Genomic DNA, 17,428 nt, shown 5'->3' with positions numbered 1-17,428 from the left:
TTCAGAATCCCTCTTTCCCTTCAAGAATCAGCTCAAGCATCATTGTCATGAAGCCTTCTCTGGTCCCTGTCACTAGTGCCCTCCCTCACAAATGAGCAGGTATTTAACTGATTTGCATAGATTTGCATACCCATCATACTTTTGTGTACATGTTTCTTCTTCTTTCCCCGTTAAACCATCAGCTCCTTAAGAAAGGGGCCTGTTTCTTTTCTTTTCTTTTTTCTTTTTTAGCACCTAGCAGAATGCCTGGCAACAGTAGGTGCCTAATCAATGCTTGTCAATTGATTCTTCTTCTTTGGGGAGAGGGGGCTAGGATTGCCCTGCTGAGCCTGGACGCCTTAAGGGAACAGCTCCTGAAGCAGCCTCCAGGAGACCCGAGGCTCTGAGTGAGTGTCTTGGGGTCAGGGTGACAAAGGGCACTTCTGCCCTGTGGTTTTTCAAACTTCTCAGGGAAGAGAAATCCTTCCAATCTAGCAAGCCTCAGAACGTGCAGGGACAGCTGGGACCTGGCCTGGCACAGAGGGGTCACAAGCAGGCCAGGCCAGTATTTCTTGTCTGACAGCAGCTCTGGGCAGTACCCTTCCCCCCAAAGGGAATATCTATGGACTGATGTCACTGGCCTTAATATAGCAAGGATAAATCGTCCAGTTTCCTGGATGTATGGCTGTTATCTTCAAAGATCTGGCTGTGGCAAAAGGAAGGCTATCAGGACTGGGCCTGTTGCCCCAAATAGACAGAGGCTCCATGCTGAGACATTTCCCTCAGTGACACGTAATGGGAGAAGGGAACCAGGATTGAGAATCCTACTGTGTGCCTCTCAGGGAACCAAGGGATTTGTGAGATGGAAGGGATCCCAGGGTCTGTTTAGTTAAGCCCAGACACAGACAAAAAATCTCCCTCATAAGATTCCTTGTCATCCAGCCTCTGCTTGAAGACCTCCGAGAAGGGAGATTGGAGACCCATTCTCTCATTGCCCAGGAGTTTGCCCTCACATCAAGGCTAAGTCAGCCTCTTCCAGCCAGGCTCTGCTGTCTGCAGCCAAATAGAACTAATCGGATCCCTCCTCCATATGACAATCTCTCAAAGACTTAATGGAGCTACTGTATTTCCCTTCTTCCCTGAGCTAACCATCCCCAGTGGGGCTTCCTTAAAAGAAGCCCAAGGGTTTTTAACTGTAGAAATGAGGAGGAAGAGTGTTCCAGGCATGGGTGACAGTAAGACTGGAAAAGGGATTGGGGAAGTTATGAATGGTGTTGCACACCAAGAGGTGATAGGGAGCCACTGGAGTTTATGGAGATGAGGAAGTGGGGTGGGGTTCGATATGGTCAAATCTGCACATTACGAAGATAAAGTTTTCAACCTGAGTGGAGGGAGAGAGCCTTGAGGGAGGCAGACCCACCAGCAGGCAACTGCAAGTGTCCAGGCTGGAGATGACCCCCATGGACTCCCTTTCCAAGCCCCAGTGTGGTAGAGTGGGAAGACCATTAGCTCTGGAGTTCAAAACCCACTTCGGATGCTTACTAGCTTATGTGATTTGGGGCAATTCACTTCCCCTCTTATCTGTAAAGTGAGGGGATTAGTCTAGAAGCCTCCAAGTCCCTTCCAGCCTTGCATACACCTGCCCCAGTGTACAAAAGCTGAATTCACAGAAAAGAGAAGTGGGGGGCCCCTATTGCCTTTAAAGCATCAGGCTTTCCTTGTATACTGCTGTTGGCTTTTTCTGTATTGGGAGGAATGAATGCATAGAAACTTAGTCACAGACATTCAAAGCCGGAAGGAGCTTCATGGATCATTTGGTACTATCTATTAATTTTTCAGAAGATGAAACCGAGGTTCCAAACAAGGAAGTGACTTGCCCAAGGTCATGGAGTTGATGAGAGGCTGAGTTGAGGTGGATCCCTGATCTTCCTCTGCCCTTCCTGTGACACAAGGCTGGATGAGCATGTAAAGCAACTCCCAGTAGCATGACAAGAGTTAGTGGAAAAGGAGAGGTGAAATGAAGAATTTCAAGACATTTGGGAAGACTTCTATGAACAGAAGAAGAGTTAATTAAGCAGGAAGAAGTTGGAGGAGCCAGGTTCAGACCTGACCTGTGATGGTTATGACCTGTGCCACCTTAAACAGGTCATGCTCCTTCTCTGGGGCTCAGTTTCCTCATCAGTCAAATAAGAAGTTAGACTCAAGGGCCTCTGAAATCTCTTACAGCTTTAGGAAGTTGCATGATGACATAATTTGCATATTGTAAAGCAAAACAACACAGAAAGACCTCGGAACTCTTATCAGTGCAGTGCCCAAGGGCTTCAGAGAACCCACTGTGAGACGTACCTCCCATATTTCAGCAGGGAGGTGGCAGACTACAGGTGCTGAATGAGATATGCATTGTCAGACAGAGCCAATGGGCTGACCTGTGCTGTGAGCTGATACATACAGAACTGCACTTTTTTTTCTAAAAGGAATGGATTCTATTGAATCAACAAGAGAGGGAAGAAGGAAGGGGAGGGGAGGGGAGGGGAGAAGAGACTGAAAAATTTTAAAAGAACATCAATTAAACCTTTTAAAAAGCATAATTTAAGAGACCTACACTCAGTTTCTTAACAATTGAAGTCCATGCCCCTGTGAACTTTTATAGGATCACATCAATTGCATAAATCAAGGCACCCCTGAAACTGTAAGCTTGAGAGTTATAGAATTTGCACCCCTGCAGCAAACCAAGATGTCACCACTAGATGTCAGCATTGACCAAAGGAAAGATTAACGCCCAGCCCCTGACAAACCAAGTCTTCCAAAATATCTTGTTTCTTGGCAAAAATAAGTGTTTTTGAGCATCCGTGTAACTGGAGTGTATGAAGCACCCAAGTTTAAAATGCCATCACTTCCCCTTCTCTCTCTGACAAAGGAAGTTCAGGGTCAACATTCTTTAGAATGAAAACCCCTTGAAGGCAGGGGTTGGGTTAGGATTTTGCCTTTCTTAGCCTAGCGCCTGCCTGGCACACATTTAGCACTTAATGAATTTGGTTGACTGATTTAGTAAATTCCCACTGTGTACAGTGTGCCTAGAGAGGCAGTATAGGGTAGTGGATAGAGATAAGAAAACCTGCCTCTGACCCATCCTGAATGTGGGCAAGTTTCTTAACCTCTCAGTGCTCTGGGCAGCAGCCTAAGACTGGGGGGTGCTGACCTGCATTGGTGGAGGGAGTTTCCTCACCCTGGATGGCTGAAATCACATGTTCAGATCCCATAAACATCCCTACTGTGTGTAGTATACTGAATTCCGTGCTCAGGAAGATACAATTTATATAAGGCAAAATCCCTACCCCCAAGGAGCCTACATTCTAGGAGCTGAATAAGATATATAGACTGCTACTTATGGCTGTGAGCAAAAGTGGAAAGCATCAGGGAAAGCTTCCTGGAGGAGGTGACGTTTGTTCTGGGCTTTAAATGATGGGGAGGATTTTTTTTGGGGGGGGCAGGGCAATGGGGATTAAGTGATTTGCCCAGGGTCACACAGCTAGTAAGTGTCAAGTGTCTGAGGCCGGACTTGAACTCAGGTACTCCTGAATCCAGGGCCAGTGCCTATCCACTGCACCACCTAGCCGCCCCTGGGGAGGATTTTTTAACAGGCAAAGGAAGGGAGGGTATTGCAAGCCCAGCAACTGCATGGGCAAAGGCACCAAGGTAGAAAAGGTATTTAAATTCAAGTGTTCTCGTTTGGATCTTCTGATTCATAGCCCTGGTTTCCATCTTTTGTTATTCTTCCCATCTGGAATAGCCTTCTGCACTCCCCTCACCACCAACTTATTGAAATTGGCCCCCTCTCAAAGGCTTAGCTCAAATGCCTCTTTCTCCAGGAAACCTTCCCTGATCCATCTAAATGGAAATGTTCTCTCCCTTTATGGAAAGCCAATTGGCACCTCTTTTAGGACACCTATCATATCCAGCATCATCTTAAACCTATTTTTGTCATGTCTAATTCCCCTGGCCAGGCTGTATGGAAGCACAAAGTGCTAATGCCTCACCTGGTTGTAAACTATTGAGATAATAGGATGATGATGCCCCAGTCTGAAGTCCTTGGACTCACTTGAATCAAAGGTCCAATCTGTCTTCCTTAAATAGAAGACTTTTAATCAATTCCAGGGATAGAGCCTGATCTTGAAACTAAGAGACTTATTCTTGGTCACGGTGACTAAGAATGGAAATGTTTTTGTTTAATTCAATGAAGAGAAATCCTCTTTGTGCAAGTTGGACCCTACTTGAAAGTATGCTCAGGAGAAAGCGACTGGTTTCAGGAAGCTATTTTCATCCAGGGTTCTCCAATATTAACATAACTCAGACACTTAAACTTAAACTACACACCATTGTTCAACTTTGCTGGAGAAATTTGTCTTTTGTTTTAGGATTGACCAAGTCAAACCAATGAGATTTTATTAAATGCCTACGTTGCATCAGGTACTGTGTGAAGCACTGGATTACTACGAAATGTAAGTGGAAATTGCTAGGGTCAGAAAGAATTGAAGTTAGCAGGGGAAACTGTCCATTTGGACCTCTCTTCATGCAAGAATCTTTTCTGTTTAACCTGGAAAGATTTACATGAGCTGATGTAAAGTGATATGTACGGTATACAAAATAACAGCAATATTGTAAGATGATCTGCTGTGAATGACTTAGTTATTTTTCAGCAATACAATGATCCAAGTCAACTCTGAAGGACTTATGAAAAATGCAATCTATCTACAGAGAAAGAACTTGTTGGTATCTGAATACAGATTGAAGCATAATTTTTTTGTTAGTTCCCTTTTCTAAAGTTTTTTGTCTATTTTCTTTCATAACCTGACTAATGTGGAAATGTTTTACATGACTACACATGTATAATTTATGTTGAATTGCTTGAGTTCTTAAGGGGAGTGGGGAGGGAGGGAGGAAGAGAATTTGGAACATAAAGTTTTAAAAATCGATGTTAAAATTTGTGCTTTACATGTAATTTGGGAAAATAAAATTCTAAATAAATAAATAAAATTTAAAAAATTAACAAAAATTAAAATAAAAAAGAATCTTTTCTATTTATAATTTTTCTGAGAGAGATTTAAGAAGCAACACAAACTCTAGAGTCCTCCAACCCCCAACCCCAATCCACACTACAAGTTCCGAGAAGGTAGGGAATGTGTCTTATTCATTCCTGTATCACCTCCACAAGGTCTTCAACATATTAGATATTTATTAAATGTTTGTTGAATACATAGCCAAGTTGAACCACTGCCTATGGACTCTCCTGGCCATTTAGGTTACATTATTTCCTGTCCTTTCTCTGCTATTGGTGAAGTAAGCTGAAGACAGGTAACCTCTGATGGACTATAGGGGCAAGAGAGCATCGATTGCCCCAGAGATGGACACCAACATATATGCCCAGTAAGCACTGACCTGGACCTAACTATATGCACATAGTAGGGTTTTGTCTTTTGTTTTTTTGTTTTTTGTTTTTTTTAGTGAGGCAATTGGGGTTAAGTGACTTGCCCAGGGTCACACAGCTAGTAAGTGTTAAATGTCTGAGGCCGGATTTGAACTCAGGTACTCCTGACTCCAGGGCCAGTGCTCTATCCACTGGGCCACCTAGCTGCCCAGGGGTTTTAATAAATGCATCTTGATCAATCTGGATTCACAAGCCAAAAGCCAGCCAAGTGCCTGGCACATAGTAGGTCCTTTAAAATGTTTATCAGTTAGTTGCTTTTGTTCACAAGCCACAAAGAAATACTCAATCCCTCATTATCCTTTTCCTCCCCTTTCCCCCTCTGGTATACTCCCCTAATTGCTACACTCATCCCTGCTTTTGCAAAGCTTTGTTCATACTAGTCACATTCCCTGGAAGGTTCTTTCCTCTTCTCTTAATTTTTGTCTGGACTACCCTTTAGAACCTACTCCAGTTCCAGCTTCTCCTGCAAGTTTTCTTTAATTGCTCTAGCCCACACCAAACCCTCCATTCTCTAACCAAACATTAATCTTCCAGGCAAGTAGATTTTGTCTGGGTCTAAGGAAGAGCTTCCTAACCATGAGAACAGTCTCCAAGGAGAATGGTCTATTCTCCCCATTTACTAGAGTTATTCAAGCAGAACCTTCCCCTCTTAATGCAATTCTCTCAGTGAATGATCTCCAATTTATCTTCTACATTTCTTGTTTGTACTAACTTGTTTCTGTGTTGTCTCCCCCATTAGAGTGAGCTCCTTGAAATGGGGGACTCTTTTGGCTCAATCACCCCTAATTTATTTAGCACCTTTTTTCACTGTGTCTTATCCTTTCTCCTCAGATAAGATGAGACCCTTAAAGGTGGCCCACTTTTTTCTCTCCCATGATGTCACCTAGGACAGGGATGGACATTTAGAAGGTACCCAATAAAGTTCATGTGTCAACTGATTGATTGGTAACTCACATGTTTCAGCCAGAGGTTGGTCTCCATAATCTGGTTGACTTCATCCTAGTCAAGTGATTTTAAAAAAAAAGAAAAGAAAAAGGAAGAAAAATTCTGCATTTGTACTGATGATAGAAAGCTCTTGCCCATGTTTCTCCCTTTTAGAAATCAAGTCACTGCCCAGGACTCACCACTTTTACCAGTTGGGACATAGACACCTCAAAATGGATGATGACTGGGTCAGACACATTGGCCACTGGCCGGATGATCTCATTATAGTCCTCAAACAGCCTGTCGAACAGGCGATGCTCTGCGTCAGAGCCTCCAGCCCCTGTGGAGAAGAAAATTCTGACCATGATATTTTCCCATTTTCGGTCAAGAGCATCAGCTGCTCAAGTACTGAAGAGAGGAGACAAACCAACCTACAGTTTACATGAAAAGGATCTGGGAGTTTTAGTGAACTACAAGCTTAATATGGGGCAGCTAGATGGTGCAGTGGATAGAGTGCTAGGCCTGGAGTCAGGAAGACTCATTTTCATGAGTTTAAATCTAACCTCAGATGCTTGCTGTGTGACCCCAGGCAAGTCACTTAGCCCTGTTTGCCTCAGTTTCCCCATTTGTAAAATGAGCTGGAGAAGGAAAGGGCAAACCATTCCTGTGTCTTTGCCAAGAAAACCCCAAATGGGGTCACAAAGAATCAGATATGACTGAAAACAACTGGACAACAACAATAACAAAAGCTCAGTATGAGTATGAGTCAACAGTGTAACGTGCAGCTGTGTGCAGACTAATGGGATTTGCTATACAACATGTAATGACCATAACAGGGGAAGTGCTATGTCCTGGTCAGACAACACCTGGAATACCATGTTCAACTCTGCATTCCACTTTCTAGAATGTCTGGAAGGCGTCCCCAGAGGAAGACATCTGGAGTGATAAAGACACTGGGAACCATGGCATATCAAGAGCAGTTTAAAGAACTGGGAATGTTTTCCCTGGATAGGACTTAGTAGGGAAGTGATACTCTCTTCAAGTATTAGAAGAATCACCAAACAGAAGAGGAAGTAACTTTCTTCTGCCTGACCCCGGGGGAGAGATCAAGGCATAAAGGATGGAATAACAAAAACTGTATGATATGATGTTGTTCTAAGGAAAAAGTTCATAATAATTAGAACTATCCCAAAGGGTCTCAGAAGGGAGCAAGGTCCCACCCCATTGGAGGTCTTCCAGTAGAGTCTGGATGGTCACTTTTCAGGGATGTGGGAAAGAGAATTCTTGTTCAGTCAAAGGATGGACCAGTTGACCTCCACTGTTCCTTCTGCAGGCTCTGAAGTTCCTTGAAGATGTACTCGTATTTTGCTCATTTGCAATATAATCATTGGCTACTTACCCACTTATCTTTTCTTCAGGTAGCCAAACAACTGAGGTTTGTTAATGAATCACATAAAAAGCACACTCAGAGCTGCAAAAGACATCAGAGGCAAAGGTTCTTGGAAATGTGTAACGTGATTTTCTAATAAAAATGATGACAATAGTGATTGCTATTCATAAACTATCCTAATGGTTAAGGGTAAAGGATATAGGACTAGGATTCAAGAGATCTGGGTTACAAATTTTAATTTTGCCACTAATTTTCTCTGTGACCCAGAAGTCTCTTACCTTCTCTAAACCTTGGTTTCCTTATCTGTAAAATGAGGTTGGGCTACATGGTCTCTAATGTCACTATCAACCCTAACTTTTTTTTTGGTGAAGCAATTGAGGTTAATTGACTTGCCCAGGGTCACACAGCTAGTAAGTGTCAAGTGTCTGAGGCCGGATTTGAACTCAGGTCCTCCTGACTCCAGGGCCAGTGCTCTATCCACTGGGCCACCTAGCTGCCCCAACCCTAACATTTTTAATTCTCTGTGTCTAAAGTCTTTGAGATCTTTATCAACTACATTCCATTCAATTGAATTATTATTTATTAAATGTGAGCCGTGAGTAAGAGAGGGAGTGTGGATAGCTGACAGACTGGTGGAGTTTGAGTCAAAAAAGACCTGGGTTCCAGTCCTGCATCTGGCACTTCTTAGCTATGCAACCATGGACAAACCACTTAACTCTTCTGAAGCCACAGGCAATTCTGAAAGACTATATTATAGATGAGTAGAAATCTGTCTTGGTGGACGTATCATTGATTGGACCTTAGAGGTCTAGTCTAACCCTCTCATTTTATTTTTATTATTTTAATTTAAAAAAGCATTTTTAACCCTCTCATTTTAGAGAGAAGGAAACTGAGGGCCAGAGAAGTTAAGCAATTTGCCTAAAGTCACACAGAAATAAGGGATGAAACCAGGATTTGAACCCAAGGCTTCTGATTACAGAGTCCATGTGCTTTTTTTCTGCATGATGCTAAAGGGAGTTGCCACATTCAGGGGATCATGGGGTCTTGATATATGGATGCACGGCCATGCATTTGGGGCTGGGGAGATTGTTTCACTGGGGCTGGGAATGGTGATAATGATCTGGCAACGACTTGGGTTTCTATACAGTTTTAAGATGTCAGGTCAGGGAAAGTTTCAAGGATGGAGGAAGGAAGCCCAAGCTGGATTTCAAGGAAAGGGAAGGCTTTGACAAATGGAGACACAGGATTGTGGGAAGGGAGTCCATCCCAGATGTGGGAAGAGTGTGAGAAAAGGCAGAGATAGGGAGAGGACAGCAAGAGAATAGAGAATGGAGAATAACCAAGCTAGGCAATATAAAGTCCTGAGCTGGGCATGGAGAGGAAGGTGGGAGCCAGGCTGTGGGGGGCTTTCAATGCCAGGACTGTAAATTTATGTTTGTTCATTAGACACTGGGAAGGCATGACAGACTTTTGAGCAGAGGAATGATTTGGTCAGACTGATACATTATGAAGATTACTTTGGCAACCAAATGAAAGATAGATTCAAGGGAGAAGAAATTGAATTCAGGAAGACCAGTGGGGAGGATACAATAGTGGACTATTGGGAATGGGGCCTGAGCTAGGTTGGTGGTGTATGGAAGTGAAAATAACATGGAGGGAGGTATAACAGAAATGGGCTCAGATTGGATGTGAGCGGTGAGAGATGGCAAAGAATCAAAAAGGAGACAGTATTTTGAGCCTAGGTTACAGACAGGATGGGGAAATAGAGAAAATAGAGGGGAGTGTAAGGTTTTGGAGAGAGGATGTGTGCAGGTTCACACACTGTATATTGAATGAGCAACCAGCAGGACATTCAAGCAGAAATGTCTGGTGGGCAGCCGGAAATACAAGCAGGCTGGGTCGAGGATGATTTTAGAGGTATCTACACAGAAGTGTCAACTGGGACCAAGGGAATGAATGAAATTACTTGGGGAGGGAACAACAAAAAAGAAGATGGCCCAAGACAGATCCTTGCGGAGGGGGGGGGGGGCGCGGCACCTAGTTTCACCTAGTTTCCACCATATTCCCTCAACAAGGGTTTGATGATGATCTGTCCCTGGTCCTGATCCTGCAAAAGGTCAGGGCCTGGAGTAGAAGATGCAAGCAGGTTGGGCATGAGAGTAGACTGTCTCCTCCACCAGTTACCAAGTGGGTCAGGAAAGACAAGAAGCATTTGGTCAAATCTGTCTCTCTGTTTCTTTGTCTCTGTCTTTGGTTCTCTCTGTGTCTCTGTCTCTGTCTATCTCTCTGTGCCCGCCCTCCTGCAGACCACCATTTCAATGTAGCAACTCAGTTCCTTTTGGGGACTGTCCGGATACACAGTCAGTCAACAAGCACTTTACGGCATCTACTCTGTCCTAGGCGCTGTGCCGATCCCTGGGAATATAAAGAAAAGCAGAACCACGTCCTTGCCATAGAACATCTATTCTTGTGGGGGGAACAGGGAAACAACATGCGAATAACTATGTACATACAGGCCGCATACAGCGTGGATAGAAGGGAATCTGGAAGAGGAACGCTCTGGCTGCTGAGAGTGGAGGGAGAGGACAAGCCTCCTACAGGAGAGGTGGATGGGAGGCGGCACGGTTTCCTAGGCATGGATCAGCAAGTATTGTAAAGGGTGTCCCAATAACGAGGGGGCAGTTTGCTTTTCCTTAAGCCCCCTAAGGGCCGAATTGGGAACAAGATGGGGAGGAAGCCGCTGATGTAGGTTCTGGTAAGGGGAAAACTTCCCAGCCATTCAGCACCCTCCCGGAGTAGAAGGGGTTGTGTGGGAAGGATCGGGGTTGTCCCGTTACTTGAAGGCTGAAGTGGCCAGGTAGATAGCAGATGAGTAGTCTTGGAAGTCCCTGGCCGCCTTGGGCTTCTGGACTTCTCACTAAAGCTCGACGTTTATTAGGAACACCAGCACCCGGAGCTGGCTGAAGCAGAAGCCCAAGTCCCCCTACCTAACTAAAAGTCCTGCCTTCTCTCCTGGCGACCGGGATTGGGTTCTTCAGGACCTTTCCCTAGCCGCGTCCCCAGGTTTTCCTTCTAGGTTCCCCTCCCCCCCAACTCCTGCCCTCTAAGCCCTGGGTTGGAGCGGCTGGGCCGGGGAGGCAGAGGAACCGCCCCGGGGCCCTAGACTCACCCACCTGTGAGCAGGAAGGCCAGGCCGGCCAGGAGGAAGCCGAGTCCCGCGCCACCGGTGTCCATGGTCCCGTCCGTCTGTCAATCTGTTCGCCTGCACCTGCTGTCCTCCCGGGCAGCGCTCAGCTCCTGCAGCCCTCCCCCAGAGCCTGCAGCCCTGCGCGCCCCGCCCAGCCCCGCCCCAGCCTGGCCCTCCCCAGCCGAGTCTCTAGAGGCCCCGCGGCAGCCCGCGAAGCCCCCTTCACGCGGCGCCGTAAGGGTTAAAACTGGGTGGTGGGGGCAGAGAAAGGGACCAAGGCAAGAGGAGGGGGAGGAGGAAAAGGAAAAGGAAAATACAGTGGGAGGAAGGGAGGAAAGATGAAAAAGAAGAGGGGAGGAGAAAAGGGGGAAGGAGGGGAGGGGGACAAAAAGGGAGGGGAGAAAAAAAGGAGGCGAGGGGCAAAGGGATGAGAGTAATAGGTGGGGGCCAGGGAAGAGAAGGAAAGGGGAAAGGGAAGGAGAGGGTGAGTAAAGCAGAGGGGGAGATAAAGGGTAAGGGAAAGAGGAGGCAGAAGTGGAGAAAGGGGAGCAGCCGAGAAGGGAGCGTGGGGAGGAGATATCTCTGCCAGTTCTAACATTCTCAGCCCTTTGGCAGGGGAGGAGGAGGGAGGCAGCCCCAGGGAGTCCCAGGACTGGGCCATCCTTTGGATGCCCACCTACTGCCCCACCTCCCAACCTGGTGGAGGTGCATGCACCCCCCAGCACCCCCACCTACCTAGGGAATCTCATGAGGTACTGAAGGGGAAGGGAGGGGGATCCAGAACCAGGCCTGGCTCCAGGTCTGACTGCCACTCATTCACTGGGCTCAAAAAAGCATAGCTAGCCAACCTCCCTTCTCCTTCACACCTCTGGTCTTGTGCTGATTTGGGGCCTGACTTCAGCTTTGAAGTGTAAAGAGAAGGAGGCCCTTTATCCCAGGACTTGACTCCAGTCATACACATACAGGGCAGCCATAACAGTCATCATCCCAGGAAGCTTTTCCTGTGGACAAAAGTCTTGCCATCATCCTCACGCTCATGGGGCAGGCGAACCAGCCTAGCTGAAGCAGCAAGGCACTCTGGGGAAGAAACAGGAAGGTGCATGTACTGGCCAAGTCAAACCTTGACCTCCATCTCCCTCTGGACCCCAGTGAAGGCAGCCTAGAATCCTGAGCCCAAGAACCTCCAGAACAGCAATGCTTCCAGCCCAGAGGCAGCCAGATGGTGCAGTGGAATCAGAAGGATCTGAATTAAAATCTGGCCTCACACTGTGTGACCCTTGCCTAGTCACTTAATTTTCTGTCTGCCTCAGTCGCCTCAAATGAAAAATGGAGATAATAACAGCACCTACCCCCCAGGGCTGTTGTGAGGATCAAATGGGATAAATCTGTAAAGTGCTGAGCACAATGCTTGGCACATAGTAGATACTATATAAATGCTTATCCCCCCTCAACCATCATCCTGGGAAGCAACCCCTACATAGCCTGGCCCTACAGCTGTTGTTGTTTTTCCTTCATTCTCAGAGTACCATGACACAGGAGGTGATGTCATGACTTGGACTGAATTGGATTTAAGTGAGGGAGGGCTGTGCAGAGTCACCAGCCTCACTCTCTACTCCAGAGCCATCTGGGTCCAGTGGCAAGATATAGATCAGGACGACTGGAGAGGACCCCGGATGTTTGAGGCAATGGGGTTAAGTGACTTGCCCAGGGGCACACAGCTAGTAAGTGTCTGAGGTCACATTTGAACTCAGGTCCTCCCTACTTCAGGGGCAGTGCTCTATCCACTGAGTCACCTAGTTGCCCCTTAGCTATACAGCTACTGAAGATGGAGAAGGAGTTCTTGACGCTAAAGTACTTGGTCTTGTCAAGTGGCTCAACCTCAGAAACTGATAGGATATTATTCGTGGAAATGACTAAAGAAGAGCCCAGACCATGTGCTTTTCTGCTGTACCCCAAGCACCATAGGACCTTCCCATCTGACTGGTAGTTGAAACTTTATGTGTGGACTCCCTCGTTAGAAGGTGAGCTTCCGGAGAGCAGGCACAGAGGTATCCCCAGAACTTAGCACAGTGCCTGACACACAGTAAACACTTAGTAAATCTTCCCTCCCTCCTTCCTTTTTTCCTTCCTTCCTTCCTTCCTTCCTTCCTTCCTTCCTTCCTTCCTTCCTTCCTTCCTTCCTTCCTTCCTTCCTCCCTCCCTCCTTCCTTTTTTCCTTCCTTCCTTCCTTTTCTCCAGCTCAGTTCCAATGATTATTTATTAAAATAAATTTTTACCAATGCTTTTTGTTTTCACAACACAAGCTATCTTGGGAAACATCATGCTTTTTTCTCCCATTCTCCCACTTTCCTATTGAACCCTCTCTCATAAGTAAGAAAGTAAAAGTTAAGCAAAAATACCAAATACAGACAATCAGTAAACATTTATTAAGTGCCTACTATGTGCCTGGCACATAGTAGGACACAAAAAGAAGCCAAAGATAGTTCCTGCCCTCGAGGTGACTGGGACTGACAATGTATGAAATATTCTGCCCTCCTAGCCCTCTTCCCCCTTGTCAGAGCAGAGGACAGTGTTTCATGATGGTATTGGTTTTTCTGTTATTTAGTATTCCCTTTTCTCTTAGTGAGCTTTTCCTTTACATGGTGCTGAAGAGAATAAAGATAAAAGCAGCCAGATTGGACCATTTCACATGGAGGGGATCCACGCTGAAGATGGCACACTTTGAGTCTGCTGAGGGCATCATGAAGGAGGGCAAGTTGACGAAGGAGTAGAAAAAACTTCAGTTTTTAGTAAAAGCCAAACCGTCCAAAGGCTCCCTATGGTTCCTAGGATGAAGATAAGTCTCCCTGCCCTCCCTGCTCATCTGAGCCTCTTAGAATCTCTTGTTTCCCTCCAGACTCTAGCCTGGTGCCCCCTTCTGTTTATAGCCTTTTCTGCTCCCTACCCCTTCCTCCCCAGCTACCTCATTTGTGTGTTTGTGTGTGTCCATTCTGTACATATTTATTTACATACAATTAAATGTAAGCTTTTGAAGAGCAGGGCTTGTTTCATTTTTGTCTCATTAACCCCAGCACCTAGCACAGTGCCTGGCAGATAGAAGGCGATTAATAAATGCTGGCTGATCTATTTCTCCATAAAAACTTAGATATGGATCTTTACAGCTCTTTGGAGTTCTGACCTGGAGTCCCACCCCAAAGGCAGATTGAGCTAGATTTCGGGGGGGGGTCTGTGAACTTGGATGAGGAAGAATTTTATCTTGAATTTCACTAATCTGTAAATGAATTTTAACATTTCCTTCAATTATGAAATAGACACCATTCTGAGGAGGGGTCCCTAGATTTCACTAGACTGCCAGATGCCGTGCTGTGGAACAGCCAAGGTCAGGAAGACCCCCTTGGAGATCATCAAACTTTTTGGTGGGAAATGACAGGAATAATGCCTGTCACTACTGTTGGGGGGCAATGTTATTCTGCCCATTGGCAGCTAGGATTCATTGGCTATCCGATGAGTGCCAAGCAATCGCCATGGTGTCAATAATGTGGAGCTAAAAGAGGGAGGACATGGAAAGCTGGCAGAGTACTCTGAAGGGAAGCTTTTCTACTAACCCAAGGGGGCATTTAGGATGACTCTGTCCTCAAGTAAAGAGCTGCCTGGGTTAGCCAGGGGGTCACCAGAGCTGAAGCTGGAAAGGACTTCAGAAAGAGGATGAGAAGATGGAGGGCTGGGGAGGTAAAGTCACATGGGAAGTAACAGCAGTGGTGGGACTGGAACCCTGATCCTCGGACTTCATATGCAGCCTTCCCCCACTCCCAGCACTTTCTGCACAGCTCTTACTTTCCTTCCAAGTGCACACACACTACATATATACATATATATACACACAATACACACATGTATGCCTATACACATAAAATATAACATGTGTATACACACATTTACCTATACCTATACACATTACACACAATGCAGATAGACCGATGCATATAATATACATGCATACATGCAACACATTGCTACATATTTATACAAACACTATATGTGTATATACATATGTGTATGAATATGCATATACACATATAAAATGTGGTGGTGGTGGTTGTCCTTCATTCTTGAAGAGGACCAGAATGACATCACTGCGTTAGAGCCAAGTTACAGTATGTCCGACTGTGGCTGACCAGACCAATCTGAGCTCAGAATGCTATACCTTAGGTGGGCACAAATAATCTATGTGAACATTTGGGTTGGGTTCTCTAAATCTGCACATCTTACATTTCTTTTGAGCTACTTCAATTCTGCTTTGCTCATAGAGCATGGCACCTTCTCTGATGTGGGCACTCCATGCTGGGCAGTTCTGTGCCAGTGTCTCCCATGTCATGCAATCAATTCCAAAGTTCTTTTTTTGGGGGGGGGGGAGGCAATGAGGGTTAAATGACTTGCCCAGGGTCACACAGTATCAAGTGTCTGAGACCAGATTAAAATTTAAATCCTCCTGAATCCAGGGCCGGTGCTTAATCCACTGTGCCACCTAGCTTCCCCCTCAATTCCAAAGTTCTTAAGAGAGACCTTGCAAGTGTCCTTGTATCACTTTTTCTGACCACCATGTGAGCATTTGCCTTCTCCATAAAATAGTCTTTTAGGCAAGCATATATTTGGCATTTGAACAATGTGGCTAGCCCACTGGGGGTTGTGCTCTCTGCAGTAGAGTTTGAATGCTTGGCAGTATAGTTGTGTGACTTTGCACAAGTCTTGTAACCTCTCTCAGTCTCAGTTTCTTCATCTGTGAAATGGGTATGATAATAGTACCTATCTCCCAGAGCTATTGTGAAGATTAACTGAGATAATATTTGCAAAGTGCTTTGTAAACCAATAAATGGTACATTATTATTATCACCATAAACACTCATTCCAGCCTAGGGCTTCCCCTGTATCAGGTTTCTTGTCCAGATTCCCAGTGTTTACAAGGTAGATTTCAGCTTGAGGCTGTTCTGAAATCTTCAGTATGTTTTCCTCCTGACACACAGCCTTCTCCAGCCTTGGTAATTTATGGCCAGGACCTGCTGCTTATCTGTCACTTGCAGCTTTTCACTCAGAGTTTCCTCCATCCTGGCCCTGGGTTTTTAGGGTATCATAGATCAAAAATGATGCTATCATACTCAGCATCATGAGGAAAAGGCAGTTGGAAACAAGAGGTGCAGACCTGGGGGGAGGACGTCGGGGTCCTTTGACCTCCCAAATCTCTCTTCCCTCCCTTGACTCTAATTTCCCCATAGCTCTTGAGGTACCACCATCCTGCCACTCCCCCAGGTCTCTGACCTCAGAGTCATCCTTTATTCTTCATTCTTCATTCAATCAGTTGTCAGATTGGACCCTTTCATCCTCCTCTGAAGCATCTCTCGTTCCTGTGACCACTACCTTGGTTATTTTTATTTCATGTATATTTTGCATATGTTCGTATGGATAATGTTGTTTCTCCCAATAGACCTTAAGCTCTTTGAGGGGAGGGATTGTTTTGATTTTTGTCTTATACTACCAGGAACATAGTTGGTGCTTAATACATGCTTATTGAATAATTGATTATCTTTTACCTGTACTACTGCAGTAGCCTTCCAATTATTCTCCCTGAATTCCAATCTCACCCCTCCCCTGATTAATCCTCTACACAGCTGACAAACTAATCTTCCTAAAGTACAGGTCTGACCACATCAGTTTCCTAGTGAATAATTTTCCATGTAAAGTGCAAACTCCTTACTCTGTCTCAACCCCCTCAGACTCCTGTCACCTCTGACTGGAGGACAAGAGGCTGAAGCACTAACTCACCCCAAGCTTTCCTTTACAGAGGGCTGGGATCTAAACTTTTCAGCCAATTCTCCACTTTCCATCAGTGCCACTCTGCCTCATTAGGACTCCACAGAACATTATGCCCCGCCCAGGTGGCCTCTCCACCTAGCTCCCTGCTCCCAAGCTTCCTTTTGTGTATAGCCTACCTCCATTAGATTGTAAGCACCTTGAGGGCAGGGACTGTCTTTCTTATTTGTATCTTCAATAATTAGTAGGCATTTAATAAATGATTATTGTATTGTACAGTATTGCCCCTTTCCAGATTTGTTTCACATTGTTCCCATCATGCATTCTATGTTCTAGCTAAATTGGCTTACTTGTGTCTCTACCAATTATGTCATAGATGCTTAATAAATATTTAGTGAAGGAATGAGTCAAGAAGACAAGAAACTAGTCTCACTGCTATGTGGCATGTGGGGTGGATATGTGGATGTGTGTTGGGCTGGGGTATTATTCCATGGATTTTTTTCCCAAGGGAGTTGTCATAGATAGTATTACAGAGTTATCCTGTGCCTTCTGAGCCAGCTGTTCCTTCTGGAATCCTTTCTACAAAATCTCTAAGCAGTGATCACCTCACCTCTTTTTGAAGGTCTTCAATGATGGCAAATCCACTACCCCACACACA

General features: G+C 45.4%; 1 protein-coding gene across 3 annotated transcripts in view; it reads right to left on the bottom strand.

Moving 5' to 3' along the window:
- CHRNA3 (cholinergic receptor nicotinic alpha 3 subunit) overlaps positions 1–11,090 on the bottom strand; it is a 29,334-nt gene extending 18,244 nt beyond the window's left edge. Inside the window, exons 1-4 of one of the 3 annotated variants that reach the window (XM_043985598.1) lie at positions 10,952–11,035; positions 7,788–7,859; positions 6,589–6,728; positions 6,419–6,463 (exon numbers count right to left, since the gene is read on the bottom strand). In XM_043985598.1, the coding sequence (XP_043841533.1) occupies positions 6,419–6,463; positions 6,589–6,609 (66 nt within the window). In that variant the 5' untranslated portion in view covers positions 6,610–6,728; positions 7,788–7,859; positions 10,952–11,035. Of the gene's footprint in view, positions 1–6,418; positions 6,464–6,588; positions 6,729–7,787; positions 7,860–10,947 lie in introns of all 3 variants that reach the window. The other 2 variants (XM_043985597.1, XM_043985599.1) reach the window with 2 other exon arrangements.
- Between the last annotated feature and the right edge of the window lie 6,338 nt (positions 11,091–17,428).

Source organism: Dromiciops gliroides, chromosome 2 (genome assembly GCF_019393635.1).
Source record: "Dromiciops gliroides isolate mDroGli1 chromosome 2, mDroGli1.pri, whole genome shotgun sequence".
NCBI classification, from domain to species: Eukaryota; Metazoa; Chordata; class Mammalia; order Microbiotheria; family Microbiotheriidae; genus Dromiciops; species Dromiciops gliroides.
Note: the sequence above shows the minus strand (reverse complement) of the source record. Positions and strands in the feature narration are given on the sequence as shown.